Genomic DNA, 15,463 nt, shown 5'->3' with positions numbered 1-15,463 from the left:
TGTCCTTTTAGTTTACATTGGCGGTTATTAGTTGTCGATTTCTCGCATGGATCTTGATTTTGTATTGTTATTTGTTTTATTGTTATTCAACATTTAGTAGTTTGTTGGGTTGGTGTCATTGAGATGATGTTATTCAGTTTGGGTTAGTTTGCGTACGGGTTGGTTTTAGGGGAAGAGCCAAGTTTTCAGTAGTTTGTGGAAAGACATTAGATCTTCAGTTAGGCGGATGTGGGGTGGGAGTGCGTTCCACAGCGTGGGGGCCAAGGCTGAGAATGATGATCCGCCTAACCTGACTGAGTTTGTTTTAGGTATGACTAGGAGGCCGGCTGAGCTTGATCTTAGAGTACGTGGAGGGTGATAGGGTTTTAGCTTGTCTTGAAGATATTGAGGTCCGGTTTTATGCAGTGCTCTATGTGAGATGCATAAGGTTTTGAAAGTCACCCTTTGGGCCACTGGAAGCCAGTGCAGAGTTTTAAGGGCAGGCAAGATGTGGTCAATCGGGCCGAGCGCTAGTAGCAGTTTGGCTGCAGCGTTTTGTGCTCTTTGAAGTTTATTCAGTTGGTAAGCGTGGACTCCGAGGTAGAGGGGGTTAGCGTAGACCAGTCTTAATATAACAACTGATTGAACAGCGGAGAGTCTGTTGGGAAAGGAGAGATATGGAAAGATGCGCCTAAGAGTTTTAAGGTCGTAGTGGCAGGACTTTGAGACGTTGTTGACTTGGCACGAGCGTGTTAGGTCAGAGTCAAGGGTGCATCCAAGGTTTTTTACTGAGTTAGAGGGAGTCGGTGAGTTGACTTTCCCATGTGCCCTTCCTCTCCCCTCCAAGTGTATGCATGTGCCCTTCCTCTCCCCTCCCAGTCTATGAATGTGCCCGTCCTCTCCCCTCCCAGGGTATGCATGTGCCCACCCTTTCCCATCCCAATTTATGCATGTGCCAAATCTCTCCCCACCCAGTGTATGTATGTCCCCATCCTCTCCCCTCTCAGTGTATGCATGTGCCCACCCTCTCCCCTCCCACTGCATGCATGTGCCCATCCTCAGACCCACCCAGTGTATGCATGCGCCCAATCTTTCCCCTCCCACTGCATGCATGTGCCCATCCTTAGACCCACCCAGTGTATGCATGTGCCCATCCTCACCTCTCCCAATGTATACATGTACCCATCCTTTCCCATCGCAGTGTATGCATGTGCCTATCATCTCCCCTCTCAGTGTATGCATGTGCCCGTGCTCTCCCCTCCCAGTGTATGCATGCACCCATCTTCTCCCCTCCCACTGCATGCATGTGCCCGTACTCTCCCCATCCAGAGCATGCATGTGTCTGACCTCTCCCCTCCCAGTGTATGGATATGCCCATCCTCTCCCCTCCCAGTGTATGCATGTGCCCTTCCTCTCCCCTCCCAGTGTATGCATGTGCCTGTACTCTCCCCATACAGAGCATGCATGTGTCTGACCTCTCCCCTCCCAGTGTATGGATATGCCCATCCTCTCCCCTCCCACTGTATGCATGTGCCCATCCTCTCCCCACCCAGTGTATGCATGTGCCCATCCTCTTCCCACCCAGTGTATGCATGTGCCCATCCACTCCTCTCCAAGAGAATGCATGTGTGCATCCTCTCCCCACCCAGTGTATGCATGTGCCCGTCCTCTCCCCTCTCAGTTTATACATGTACCCATCTTTTCCCCTCCCAGTGTATGTTTGTGCCCATCCTCCCCTTTCCAAGCGTATGAATGTGCCAAGCCTCTCCCCACCCAGTGTATGCATGTGCCCATCCTCTCCTCTCCCAATGTATACATGTACCCATCCTTTCCCATTGCAGTGTATGCATGTGCCTATCCTCTCCCCTCTCAGTGTATGCATGTGCCCATGCTCTCCCCTCCCAGTGTATGCATGTGCCCATCCTTTCCCCTCCCACTGCATGCATGTGCCCATCCTCAGACCTACCCAGTGTGTGCATGTGCCCATACTCTCCTCTCCCAGTGTTTGCATGTGCCTGTCCTCTCCCCTCCCAGTGTATGCATGTGCCCCCATCCTCTTCCATCCAAGTGTATGCATGTGCCCGTACTCTCCCCATCCAGAGCATGCATGTGTCAGACCTCTCCCTTCCCAGTGTATGGATATGCCCATCCTCTCCCCACCCAGGGTCCGCATGTGCCCATCCTCTCCCCTCCCAGGGTATGCCTATGCCCATCCTCTCCCCACCCAGTGTATGCATGTGCCCATCCTCTCCCCACCCAGTGTATGCATGTGCCCATCCTCTCCCCACCCAGGGTATGTATGTGCCCATCCTCTCCCCTCCCAGTGAATACATGTGCCCATCCTCTCCCCTCCCAGTGCATGCATGTGCCCATCCTCTCCCCACCCAGGGTATGCATGTGCCCATCCTCTCCTCTCCTATAGTGTGCATGTGCCCATCGTCTTCCCTCCCAGTGTATGCATGTGCCCTGTCATCTCCCCTCCTAGTGTATGCATGTGCCCATCCTCTTCCTCCCATTGTATGCATGTTCCCGTCCTCTCCCCTCCCGGGGTATGCATGTGCCCACCCTTTCTCATCCCAATTTATGCATGTGCCAAATCTCTCCCCACCCAGTGTATGCATGCGCCCATCCTCTCCCCTCCCACTGCATGCATGTGCCCATCCTCAGACCCACCCAGTGTATGCATGCGCCCAATCTTTCCCCTCCCACTGCATGCATGTGCCCATCCTTAGACCCACCCAGTGTATGCATGTGCCCATCCTCACCTCTCCCAATGTATACATGTACCCATCCTTTCCCATCGCAGTGTATGCATGTGCCCATCCTCTCCCCTCCCACTGCATGCATGTGCCCGTACTCTCCCCATCCAGAGCATGCATGTGTCTGACCTCTCCCCTCCCAGTGTATGGATATGCCCATCCTCTCCCCACCCAGTGTATGCATGTGCCCTTCCTCTCCCCACCCAGTGTATGCATGTGCCCATCCTCTTCCCACCCAGTGTATGCATGTGCCCATCCACTCCTCTTCAGAATGCATGTGCGCATCCTCTCCCCACCCAGTGTATGCATGTGCCCATCCTTTCCCCACCCAGTGTATGCATGTGCCCATCCTCTTCCCACCCAGTGTATGCATGTGCCCATCCACTCCTCTCCAAGAGAATGCATGTGCCCATCCTCTCCCCTCTCAGTTTATACATGTACCCATCTTTTCCCCTCCCAGTGTATGTTTGTGCCCATCCTCCCCTTTCCAAGGCTATGCATGTGCCAAGCCTCTCCCCACCCAGTGTATGCATGTGCCCATCCTCTCCTCTCCCAATGTATACATGTACCCATCCTTTCCCATCACAGTGTATGCATGTGCCCGTGCTCTCCTCTTCCAGTGTATGCATGTGCCAATCTTTTCCCCTCCCACTGCATGCATGTGCCCATCCTCAGAACTACCCAGTGTGTGCATGTGCCCATCCTCTCCTCTCCCAGTGTTTGCATGTGCCTGTCCTCTCCCCTCCCAGTGCATGCATGTGCCCCCATCCTCTTCCATCCAAGTGTATGCATGTGCCCGTACTCTCCCCATCCAGAGCATACATGTGTCAGACCTCTCCCCTCCCAGTGTATGGATATGCCCATCCTCTCCCCACCCAGGGTACGCATGTGCCCATCTTCTCCCCTCTCAGTTTATACCCATCTTTTCCCCTCCCAGTGTATGCTTGTGCCCATCCGCTCCTCTCCAAGTGTATGCAGGTGCCCATCCTCTCCCCACCCAGTGTATGCATGTGCCAGTCGTTTTCCCTCCCTTTGTATGCATGTGCCCATCCTCTCCCCTCCCAGTGTATGCATGTGCCCATCCTCTCCCCTCGCAGTGTATGCACGTGCCCATCCTCTCCCCACCCAGGGTATGTATGTGCCCATCCTCTCCCCTCCTATAGTGTGCATGTGCCCATCGTTTTCCCTCCAAGTGCATGCATGTGCCCATCCTCTCCCCACCCAGTGTATGCATGTGCCAGTCGTTTTCCCTCCCTTTGTATGCATGTGCCCATCCTCTCCCCTCCCAGTGTATGCATGTGCCCATCCTCTCCCCTCGCAGTGTATGCATGTGCCCATCCTCTTCCTCCCATTGTATGCATGTTCCCGTCCTCTCCCCTCCCAGTGTATTCATGTGCCCATCCTCTCCCATCCCAATGTATGCATGTTCCCATCCTCTCCCCACCCAGTGTATGCATGTGCCCATCCTCTCCCTACCCAGTGTATGCATGTGTCAATGCTCTCCCCTCCCAGTGTATGTATCCACCAAGAACATGCATGTGCTCATCATCTCCCCCTCACACTGCATTCATGTGCCCATCCTCAGCCACACCCAGTGTACGCATGTGCCCATCCTCTCCCAGTGTATGCATGTGCCCCCATCCTCTTTCCGCCCAGTGTATGCAGGTGCCCAATATCTCCCCTCCCAGTGAATGCATGTGCCCCTCCTCTCCCCACCCAGGGTATGCATGTGGCCATCCTCCCCCTCACACTGCATTCATGTGCCCATCCTCAGCCACACCCAGTGTACGCATGTGCCCATCCTCTCCCAGTGTATGCATGTGCCCCCATCCTCTTTCCGCCCAGTGTATGCAGGTGCCCAATATCTCCCCTCCCAGTGAATGCATGTGCCCCTCCTCTCCCCACCCATTGTATGCATGTGTCCATCCCCCTCCCACTGCATTCACATGACCATCCTCAGACCCACCCAGTTTATGCATGTGTCCCCATCCTCTTTCCTCCCAGTATATGCATGTGCCCAATCTCTCCGCTCCCAGTTTATGCATGTGCCCATCCTTTCCCCACCCATTGTATGCATGTGCCCCCATCCTATTTCCTCCCAGTGTATGCATGTGCCCAATCTCTCCCCTCCCACTGCATGCATGTGCCCATCCTCAGCCCCATTTAGTGCATGCATGTGTCCATCCTCTTCCCTTGCAGTGTATGCATGTGCCCTCCCGACCATCCAGTGTATGCATGTGCACACTCTCTCCCCTCCCAGTTAATGAATGTGCCCCCGGCCATCCAGTGTATGCATGTGCCTATCCTCTCTCCTCCCAGTTAATGAATGTGCCCCCGACCATCCAGTGTATGCATGTGCCTATCCTCTTCCTTCCCAGTTAATGTATGTGCCCCCTGACCATCCAGTGTATGCATGTTCCCATCCTCTCCCCTCCCAGTTAATGTATGTGCCCCCCGACCATCCAGTGTATGCATGTTCCCATCCTCTCCCCTCCCAGTTAATGTATGTGCCCTCCCATCCATCCAGTGTATGTATGTGCCCACCCTCTCCCCTCCCAGTTAATGTATGTGCCCTCCCATCCATCCAGTGTATGCATGTGCCCACCCTCTCCCCTCCCAGTTAATGTATGTGCCCCCCGACCATCCAGTGTATGCATGTGCCCATCCTCTTCCCTCCCAGTTAATGTATGTGCCCTCCCATCCATCCAGTGTATGCATGCACCGTTGATCTGTCAAACAAGTGTAAGTATGTGGCATCCCCCCACTCACCCAGTTTGTGCATGCAGTGTATTGATATGCCTCTGTCTGACAGTTTTGTGTGTGCATGCACCCTCTCCCTTTGCCCACCTCATCCATCTAATTATGCCCGTGGTTTACAGTATGTTCCTGTCCTTATTATGCACAACTTCCCTGCGTCCACATATTCCCACCCTCTTCTAAATGGTGCTCTCCTCTGCTCTCTTCTCTCTCTGGCATTAGCTGCTCAGAGCCCCCAGGCTTCTGGAGGTGGAGGACGAACTGTCTGAAGGAAGCCGCTGGGGTGACGAGGACTCTCCGGTCTCAAGGAAAGGCGGGCTCGAACCCAAAGGTAGACGATTCCCACACTGCACGAACAGAAGGGTGTATAAGGCCTCACACTGCATGGGAGGGGGCTACACTGCACAGGGAGGGCTCATACTCCATGGACAGGGAGCTGCACTGCACGAGGGGAAGGTTCACACTGCATGGAGAGGGAGCTGCACTGCATGAGGGGTGAGGCTCACTCTGCATGGAGAGGGAGCTGCACTGCATGAGGGGTGAGGCTCACTCTGCATGGAGAGGGAGCTGCACTGCACAGGGGGAGGTCTCACACTGCATGGAGAGGGAGCTGCACTGCACAAAGGGAGGGCTCAAACTTCATGGAGAGAGAGCTGCACTGCACGAGGGGCAGGGCTTACTCTGCATGGTAAGGGAGCTGCACTGCACGAGGGGAGGGCTAACACTGCATGGAGAGGGAGCTGCACTGCACAAGGGCGAGAGCTCACACTGCATGGAGAGGGAGCTGCACTGCATGAGGGGTGAGGCTCACTCTGCATGGAGAGGGAGCTGCACTGCACAAGGGGAGGTCTCACACTGCATGGAGAGGGAGCTGCACTGCACAAAGGGCGTGGCTCTCTCTGCATAGAGAGGAAGCTGCACTGCACAAGGGGAGGGCTCAAACTTCATGGAGAGCGAGCTGCACTGCACGAGGGGCGGGGCTTACTCTGCATGGTAAGGGAGCTGCACTGCATGAGGGGAGGGCTAACACTGCATGGAGAGGGAGCTGCACTGCACAAGGGGAGAGCTCACACTGCATGGAGAGGGAGCTGCACTGCTTGAAGGGCCAGGGCTCACTCTGCATGGAGTGCGAGCTGCACTGCACAATAGGAGGGCTCACACTGCATGGAGAGGGAGCTGCACTGCACAAGGGGAGGTCTCACACTGCATGGAGAGGGAGCTGTACTGCACAAAGGGCGTGGCTCACTCTGCATGGAGAGAAAGCTGCACTGCACAAGGGGAGGGCTCAAACTTCATGGAGAGCGAGCTGCACTGCACGAGGGGCGGGGCTTACTCTGCATGGTAAGGGAGCTGCACTGCATGAGGGGAAGGTTCACACTGCAAGGAGAGGGAGCTGCACTGCACAAGGGGATAGCTCACACTGCATGGAGAGGGCACTGCACGAAGTGAGGGCTCACACTGCATGGAGAGGGAGCTACACTGCACGAGGGGAGGGGCTCTCTCTGCATGGAGAGAGGGCTGCACTGCACGAGCGGATGTCTATGCATGGAGAGGGAGCTGCACTGCATGAGGGAAGGCCTCACTCCGCATGAAGCGGGAGCTGCACTGCACGAGGGGCTCACACTGTATTGGAAGGGAGCTGCACTGCAGGCAGTGAGGGACTCATTCTGCTGGAGAGGTAGCTGCACTGCATGAAGGGAGGGCTCACACCGCATGGAGAGAGAGCTGCACTGTACAAGGCGATGGGCTCATTCTGCATGGATTGGTCACTGCACTGCACCAGGGGAGTGCTCACTCTGCATGGAGAGGAAGCTGCAAGAGGGGAGGGCGCATACTCCATGGACAGGGAGCTGCACTGCACAAGGGGAGGGGCTCACTCTGCATGGAGAGGGAGCTGCACTGCATGAGGGGCGTGCTCACACTGCATGGAGAGGAAGCTGCACTGCATGAGGGGAGGGCTCACTCTGCATGGAGAGGGCACTGCACTGCACGAGGGGAGGGCTCACTCTGCATGGAGAGAGAGCTGCAATATAGGAGGGGAGGGGCTCAGACTGCATGGAGAGGGGGCTGCACTGCATGAGGGGGGCTCACACTGCATGGAGAGGGAGATGCACTGCACGAGGGGCGTGCTCACAGCGCATGAAGAGGGAGCTGCACTGCCCGAGGGGCGGGGCTCATTCTGCATGGAACGAAAGCTGCACTGCAAGAGGGGAGGGGCTCATTCTGCATAGAAAGGGAGCTGCACTGCACGAGGGGAAGGGCTCATTCTGCACGGAGAGGGAGATGCACTGCAGGAAGGGAGGGGCTCACAAACCACTGGGAGGAAATACCAGTGCATAGGAGATGGTGATGTCCTGCATTTAGGTAAGGAACTCACACTGCATGAAGCGGGCGCTGCACTGCAGGAAAGGAGGGGGTGCACAATCCACTAGGAGGAAATTACACAGTGCATGAGGGATGGCGACACCTGCATTTAGGGAAGGGACTCACGCTGCATGGAGAGGGAGCTGCACTGCAAGATGGGTGGGGCTTAGACCCCACGGGGAGGGAATTAGGGTGCCTGGGGAATTATGATAACCTGCTTGGTGCAGGGGGGCTCACACTATGCAAGGTGTGGCCTCACTGCAATGTGGTGGGTGATGGAGTCCAACTCTGCACAGTGGTGGAGATCCACTGCATGGGTAAAGGAACTCTCAGTGCACAATGAGGGCATGGCACAGGAGCATGCATGGTGTGGCCAGCAGGTGGCAGCGCTGGGTCTAGGTGCTTGCGCACTGCTTGGGATGGGAGGGCATCATACATATTTATTTTCCAACTTTTTTAAAACATCCATACAGAGGAGCATTTATTTTCAGGTAACCCCCTTTACTCTTTGTTTTCCGCAGAGTCGCGGGTGTTGACCCCCATGAGCATCTCGAGCACGGAGGGCGAAGTGGACATGGAGTCCGATGGGGAGGAACATGCTCTGTACCCTTCGCACAAGTATCCTTTCCAGAAAGACCATGTGAGAAGTGGGGGCTGCTGGACCATATCCAGACTGGGGGCCGCTGAGCCAAATATGAATGGGGGCTGCCGAGTCTATAAAAAACGTGTGCAGACATGGGGCATCTGTGCGTACTGTAAACATATATAGCCTGGATGCTGCTGAGCCTAAAAAAGAAATATTTAGACATGGCGATCTGCGCGTACTGTAAACATATATAGCCTGGAGGCTGCTGAGCCTAAAAAATAAATATGCAGACATAGGGCATCTGCGCGTACTGTAAACATACATAGAATGGAGGTTGCTGAGCCTAAAATATAAATATGCAGACAAGGCGATCTGCGCATACTGTAACCATATATAGCCTGGAGGCTGCTGAGCCTAAAAAAGAAATATGCAGACATGGCGCTCTGCGCGTACTGTAAACATATATAGCCTGGAGGCTGCTGAGCCTAAAAAATAAATATGCAGACATGGGGCATCTGCGTGTACTGTAAACATACATAGAATGGAGGTTGCTGAGCCTAAAAAATAAATATGCAGGCTTGGGGCATCTGAGCCTACTGTAAACATATCGAGAATGGAGGCCGCTGGGCCGAAAAAATAAATATGCAGGCTTGGGGCATCTGAGCCTACTGTAAACATATAGAGAATGGAGGCCGCTGGGCCGAAAAAATAAATATGCAGACATGGGGCATCTGCACATACTGTAAACATATATAGAACGGAGGCTGCTGGGCCTAATAAGTAAATATGCAGACTTGGGGCATCTGAGCCTATTGTAAACATATATAGACTGACGGCTGCTGAGTCTAATAAATAAATATGCAGACTTGAGGCATCTGAGCCTATTGTAAACATATATAGCCTGGAGGCTGCTGAGCCTAAAAAATAACTATGCAGACATGGCTATCTGCGCGTACTGTAAACATATATAGCCTGGAGGCTGCTGAGCCTAAAAAATAAATATGCAGACATGGGGCATCTGCACGTACTGTAAACATACATAGAATGGAGGTTGCTGAGCCTAAAAAATAAATATGCAGGCTTGGGGCATCTGAGCCTACTGTAAACATATAGAGAATGGAGGCCGCTGGGCCGAAAAAATAAATATGCAGATATGGGGCATCTGCGCGTACTGTAAACATATATAGAACGGAGGCTGCTGGGCCTAAAAAATAAATATGCAAACATGGGGCATCTGAGCCTATTGTAAACATATATAGACTGACGTCTGCTGAGCCTAATAAGTAAATATGCAGACTTGGGGCATCTGAGCCTATTGCAAACATATATAGACTGACGGCTGCTGAGTCTAATAAATAAATATGCAGACTTGGGGCATCTGAGCCTATTGTAAACATATATAGACTGGCGGCTGCTGAGCCTAATAAATAAATATGCAGACTTGGGGCATCTGAGCCTATTGTAAACATATATAGATTGGCTGCTAAGCCTAATAAATACATATCTCAGGAAAATAGCTCAGGGGCAATGTGTTCGCCTGGAAGCAAGACAACGTGAAGCAACACAGGTTTTATCCCCTGGCCCGTGGTTAGAAACATCTGGGTGTTAAGCACAATATAAATAACCAATTACAATATTAAAACATGGAGTTTCTGAGCCTACTGTAAACATATATAGAATGGAGATTGCCTAGACTAATAAATTAATATGCAGACTTGGGGCATCTGAGCCTATTGTAAACATATATAGAATGGAGGCTGCTGCGCCTAATAAATAAATATGCAGACTTGGGGCATCTGAGCCTAGTATAAACATATATAGACTGTAGGCTGCTGAGTCTAATAAATAAATATGCAGACTTGGGGCATCTGAGTCTATTGTAGACATATATAGACTGACAGCTACTTAGTCTAATAAATACATATGATGACTGGGATGCTGATGAGGCTTTTGTAAACATACATAGGCTGGGGACCTCTGAGCCTACTATATGTATAGTCTGGGGTTGAGCCTGATATAAACATGCATATACTGGGATTTGCTGAGCCTGTTATAAACATATATAGACTTGGGGCTTCTGAGCCTGTTGGGAAACATTTTTAGACTGGAGCTGGTGAACTTACAATGAACAGGTGTAGTTTGGTGACGGCAGAGACCAGCGTGTAAACATATGTAGACAGAACTGGGGACTCCAGGATGAAACCTTATTTATGATTAGGCAGTGAGTGTGGTAAACTCCCAGAGAGATTTAAGGCTTACTCTCAACAGAACAGGGAAACCCTCCTCGCGATTGCCCTAAAGCAAACTCACCCAGCCGTCCACTTCCTGGCTCCCACTCACACTCACAGGGATATATTCCAGCCGTCCACTTCCTGGCTCTGACTCACACTCACAGGGATATACCAGCCGTCCACTTCCTGGCTCTAACTCACACTGACAGGGATATACCAGCCATCCACTTCCTGGCTCCCACTCACACTCACAGGGATATATTCCAGCCGTCCACTTCCTGGCTCCCACTCACACTCACAGAGATCTACCAGCCGTCCACTTCCTGGCTCTGACTCACACTCACAGGGATATACCAGCCGTCCACTTCCTGGCTCCCACTCACACTCACAGGGATATACCAGCCGTCCACTTCCTGGCTCCCACTCACACTCACAGGGATATACCAGCCGTCCACTTCCTGGCTCTGACTCACTTTCACAGGGATATATTCCAGCCGTCCACTTCCTGGCTCCCTCTCACACTCACAGGGATATACCAGCCGTCCACTTCCTGGCTCTGACTCACACTCACAGGGATATACCAGCCGTCCACTTCCTGGCTCTGACTCACTTTCACAGGGATATACCAGCCGTCCACTTCCTGGCTCCCACTCACACTCACAGGGATATATTCCAGCCGTCCACTTCCTGGCTCCCACTCACACTCACAGGGATATACCAGCCGTCCACTTCCTGGCTCCCACTCACACTCACAGGGATATACCAGCCGTCCACTTCCTGGCTCTGACTCACTTTCACAGGGATATATTCCAGCCGTCCACTTCCTGGCTCCCACTCACACTCACAGGGATATACCAGCCGTCCACTTCCTGGCTCTGACTCACACTCACAGGGATATACCAGCCGTCCACTTCCTGGCTCTGACTCACTTTCACAGGGATATATTCCAGCCGTCCACTTCCTGGCTCCCACTCACACTCACAGGGATACCTGCCATCCACTTCCTGGCTCTGACTCACACTCACAGGGATATACCAGCCATCCACTTCCTGGCTCTGACTCACACTGACAGGGATATACCAGCCATCCACTTCCTGGCTCCCACTCACACTCACAGGGATATATTCCAGCCGTCCACTTCCTGGCTCCCACTCACACTCACAGAGATCTACCAGCCGTCCACTTCCTGGCTCTGACTCACACTCACAGGGATATACCAGCCGTCCACTTCCTGGCTCTGACTCACTTTCAGGGGATATACCAGCCGTCCACTTCCTGGCTCCCACTCACACTCACAGGGATATATTCCAGCCGCCCACTTCCTGGCTCCCACTCACACTCACAGGGATATACCTGCCATCCACTTCCTGGCTCTGACTCACACTCACAGGGATATACCAGCCATCCACTTCCTGGCTCTGACTCACACTCACAGGGATATATTCCAGCCGTCCAGTTCCTGGCTCCCACTCACACTCACAGGGATATACCTGCCATCCACTTCCTGGCTCTGACTCACACTCACAGGGATTTCCTGCCATCCACTTCCTGGCTCTGACTCACACTCACAGGGATATACCAGCCGTCCACTTCCTGGCTCTGACTCACTTTCAGGGGATATACCAGCCGTCCACTTCCTGGCTCCCACTCACACTCACAGGGATATATTCCAGCCGCCCACTTCCTGGCTCCCACTCACACTCACAGGGATATACCTGCCATCCACTTCCTGGCTCTGACTCACACTCACAGGGATATACCAGCCATCCACTTCCTGGCTCTGACTCACACTCACAGGGATATACCAGCCATCCACTTCCTGGCTCCCACTCACACTCACAGGGATATATTCCAGCCGTCCAGTTCCTGGCTCCCACTCACACTCACAGGGATATACCTGCCATCCACTTCCTGGCTCTGACTCACACTCACAGGGATTTCCTGCCATCCACTTCCTGGCTCTGACTCACACTCGCAGGGATATACCAGCCATCCACTTCCTGGCTCCCATTCACACTCACAGGTATATTTACCAGCCATCCACTTCCTGGCTCCCATTCACATTCACAGGTATATTTACCAGCCATCCACTTCCTGGCTCCCACTCACACTCACAGGGATATACCAGCCATCCACTTCCTGGCTCCCACTCACACTCACAGGGATATACTAGCCATCCACTTCATAGCAAGCTGAGCACCAAAGAAAGCTGAGCATCAAAGCAAGCTGAGCAGAGCAAACGTAGATGGATTGATCACTTTTACCTGCGCATAGTGCTTCCACTTCCTCCTGGCTGGCAGACACTTCCTGCTGCTACCTGTGCACAGTGCTTCCACTTCTGCCTTGTTAGCAGACACTTCCTCCCGGGGGACACTTCCTCCTGCTAACTGTGCACAGTGCTTCCACTTCTGCCTTGCTAGCGCACTTCCTCCTGCCTGGGGGACACTTCCTCTTGGCTTGGTGGACAATTCCCCCTGGCTGGCGGACACTTCCTCCTGCTAACTGTGCACAGGGCTTCCACTTCCCCATGGCTGGCAGACACTTCCTCCTGGCTGGCGGACACTTCCTCCTGGCTGGCGGACACTTCCTCCTGCTACCTGTGCACAGTGCTTCCACTTCCCCATGGCTGGCGGACACTTCCTGATGGCTGGGGAACACTTCCTCCTGGCTGGCAGACACTTCCACCTTCTACCTGTGCACAGTGCTTCCACTTCCCCTCGGCTGGCAGACACTTCCTCCTGGCTGGGGAACAATTCCTCCTGGCTGTCGGACACTTCCTCCTGCTACCTGTGCACAATGCTTCCCCTTCCCCATGGCTGGCAGACACTTTCTCCTGGCTGGGGAGCACTTTCTCCTGGCTGGCAGACACTTCCACCTGCTACCTGTGCACAGTGCTTCCACTTCCTCCTTGCTTGGCAGACACTTCCACCTGCTACCTGTGCACAGTGCTCCCACTTCCCCCTGGCTGCCGGGCACTTCCTGCTACTTCCTGTGCACAGTGCTTCCACTTCCCCTCTGCTGGCCGACACTTCCTCCTGGCTGGGGAACACTTCCTCCTGACTTGGCGGACAATTCCTCCTTCTACTTGTGCACAGAGCTTCCACTTCCTCCTGGCTTGGCGGACACTTCCTCCTTCTACCTGTGCACAATGCTTCCACTTCCCCATGGCTGGCAGACACTTCCTACTAGCTGGCAGAAAATTCCTCCTGGCTGGCAGACACTCCCTCCTGCTACCTGTGCACAGTGCTTCCACTTCCCCATGGCTGGCAGACACTTCCTCCTGGCTGGGGACACTTCCTCCTGGCTGGCGGACACTTACTCCTGCTACCTGTGCACAGTGCTTCCACTTCCCCCTGGCTGGCAGACACTTTCTCCTCCTGGCTGACCACACTTACTCCTGGCTTGGCAGACACTTCCTCCTGCTACCTGTGCACAATGCTTCCACTTCTTCCTGGCTGGCGGACACTTCCCCCTGCTACCTGTGCACAGTGCTTCCACTTCCCCCTGGCGGCCGGACTCTTCCTCCTTGCTGGGGGACACTTACTCCTGGCTTGGCAGACACTTCCTCTTGCTACCTGTGCACAGTGCTTCCTCTTTCCCATGGCTGGCGGACACTTCCTCCTTGCTGGCAGACACTTCCTGCTGCTACCTGTGCACAGTGCTTCCACTTCTGCCTTGTTAGCAGACACTTCCTCCCGGGGGACACTTCCTCCTGGCTTGGCGGACAATTCCCCCTGGCTGGCGGACACTTCCTCCTGCTAACTCTGCACAGTGCTTCCACTTCTGCCTTGCTAGCGACACTTCCTCCTGCCTGGGGGACACTTCCTCTTGGCTTGGTGGACAATTCCCCCTGGCTGGCGGACACTTCCTCCTGCTACCTGTGCACAGTGCTTCCACTTCCCCATGGCTGGCAGACACTTCCTCCTGGCTGGCGGACACTTCCTCCTGGCTGGCGGACACTTCCTCCTGCTACCTGTGCACAGTGCTTCTACTTCCCCATGGCTGGCGGACAATTCCTCCTGGCTGGGGAACACTTCCTCCTGGCTGGCAGACACTTCCACCTTCTACCTGTGCACAGTGCCTCCACTTCCCCTCGGCTGGCAGACACTTCCTTCTGGCTGGGGAACAATTCCTCCTGGCTGTCGGACACTTCCTCCTGCTACCTGTGCACAGTGCTTCCCCTTCCCCATGGCTGGCAGACACTTTCTCCTGGCTGGGGAACACTTCCTCCTGGCTGGCAGACACTTCCACCTGCTACCTGTGCACAGTGCATCCACTTCCTCCTTGCTTGGCAGACACTTCCACCTGCTACCTGTGCACAGTGCTCCCACTTCCCCCTGGCTGCCGGACACTTCCTGCTGCTTCCTGTGCACAGTGCTTCCACTTCCCCTCGGCTGACGACACTTCCTCCTGGCTGGGGAACACTTCCTCCTGGCTTGGCAGACACTTCCTGCTGCTTCCTGTGCACAGTGCTTCCACTTCCCCCTGGCGGCCGGACTCTTCCTCCTTGCTGGGGGACACTTACTCCTGGCTTGGCAGACACTTCCTCTTGCTACCTGTGCACAGTGCTTCCTCTTTCCCATGGCTGGCGGACACTCCCTCCTGCTACCCATGCACAGTGCTTCCACTTCCCCTTGGCTGGTGGACACTTCCTCCTGGCTGGCAGACACTTACTCCTGGCTTGGCTGACACTTCCTCCTGCTACCTGTGCACAGTGCTTCCTCTTCCCCATGGCTGGTGGACACTTCCTCCTGCTACCCGTGCACAGTGCTTCCACTTCCCCCTGG

General features: G+C 54.1%; 1 protein-coding gene across 2 annotated transcripts in view; it reads left to right on the top strand.

Moving 5' to 3' along the window:
- LOC138447874 (E3 ubiquitin-protein ligase Rnf220-like) overlaps window positions 1-15,463 on the top strand; it is a 160,977-nt gene that overhangs the window by 128,754 nt on the left and 16,760 nt on the right. For both annotated transcript variants that reach the window (XM_069604337.1, XM_069604338.1), the window contains exons 8-9: window positions 5,718-5,826; window positions 8,381-8,477. In XM_069604337.1, the coding sequence (XP_069460438.1) occupies window positions 5,718-5,826; window positions 8,381-8,477 (206 nt within the window). The remainder of the gene's footprint in view (window positions 1-5,717; window positions 5,827-8,380; window positions 8,478-15,463) is intronic.

The sequence above is a fragment of the Ambystoma mexicanum genome, chromosome 3q (genome assembly GCF_040938575.1).
Source record: "Ambystoma mexicanum isolate Mex_15411 chromosome 3q, UKY_AmexF1_1, whole genome shotgun sequence".
NCBI classification, from domain to species: Eukaryota; Metazoa; Chordata; class Amphibia; order Caudata; family Ambystomatidae; genus Ambystoma; species Ambystoma mexicanum.
This window is presented reverse-complemented; position numbering and strand designations above follow the sequence as displayed.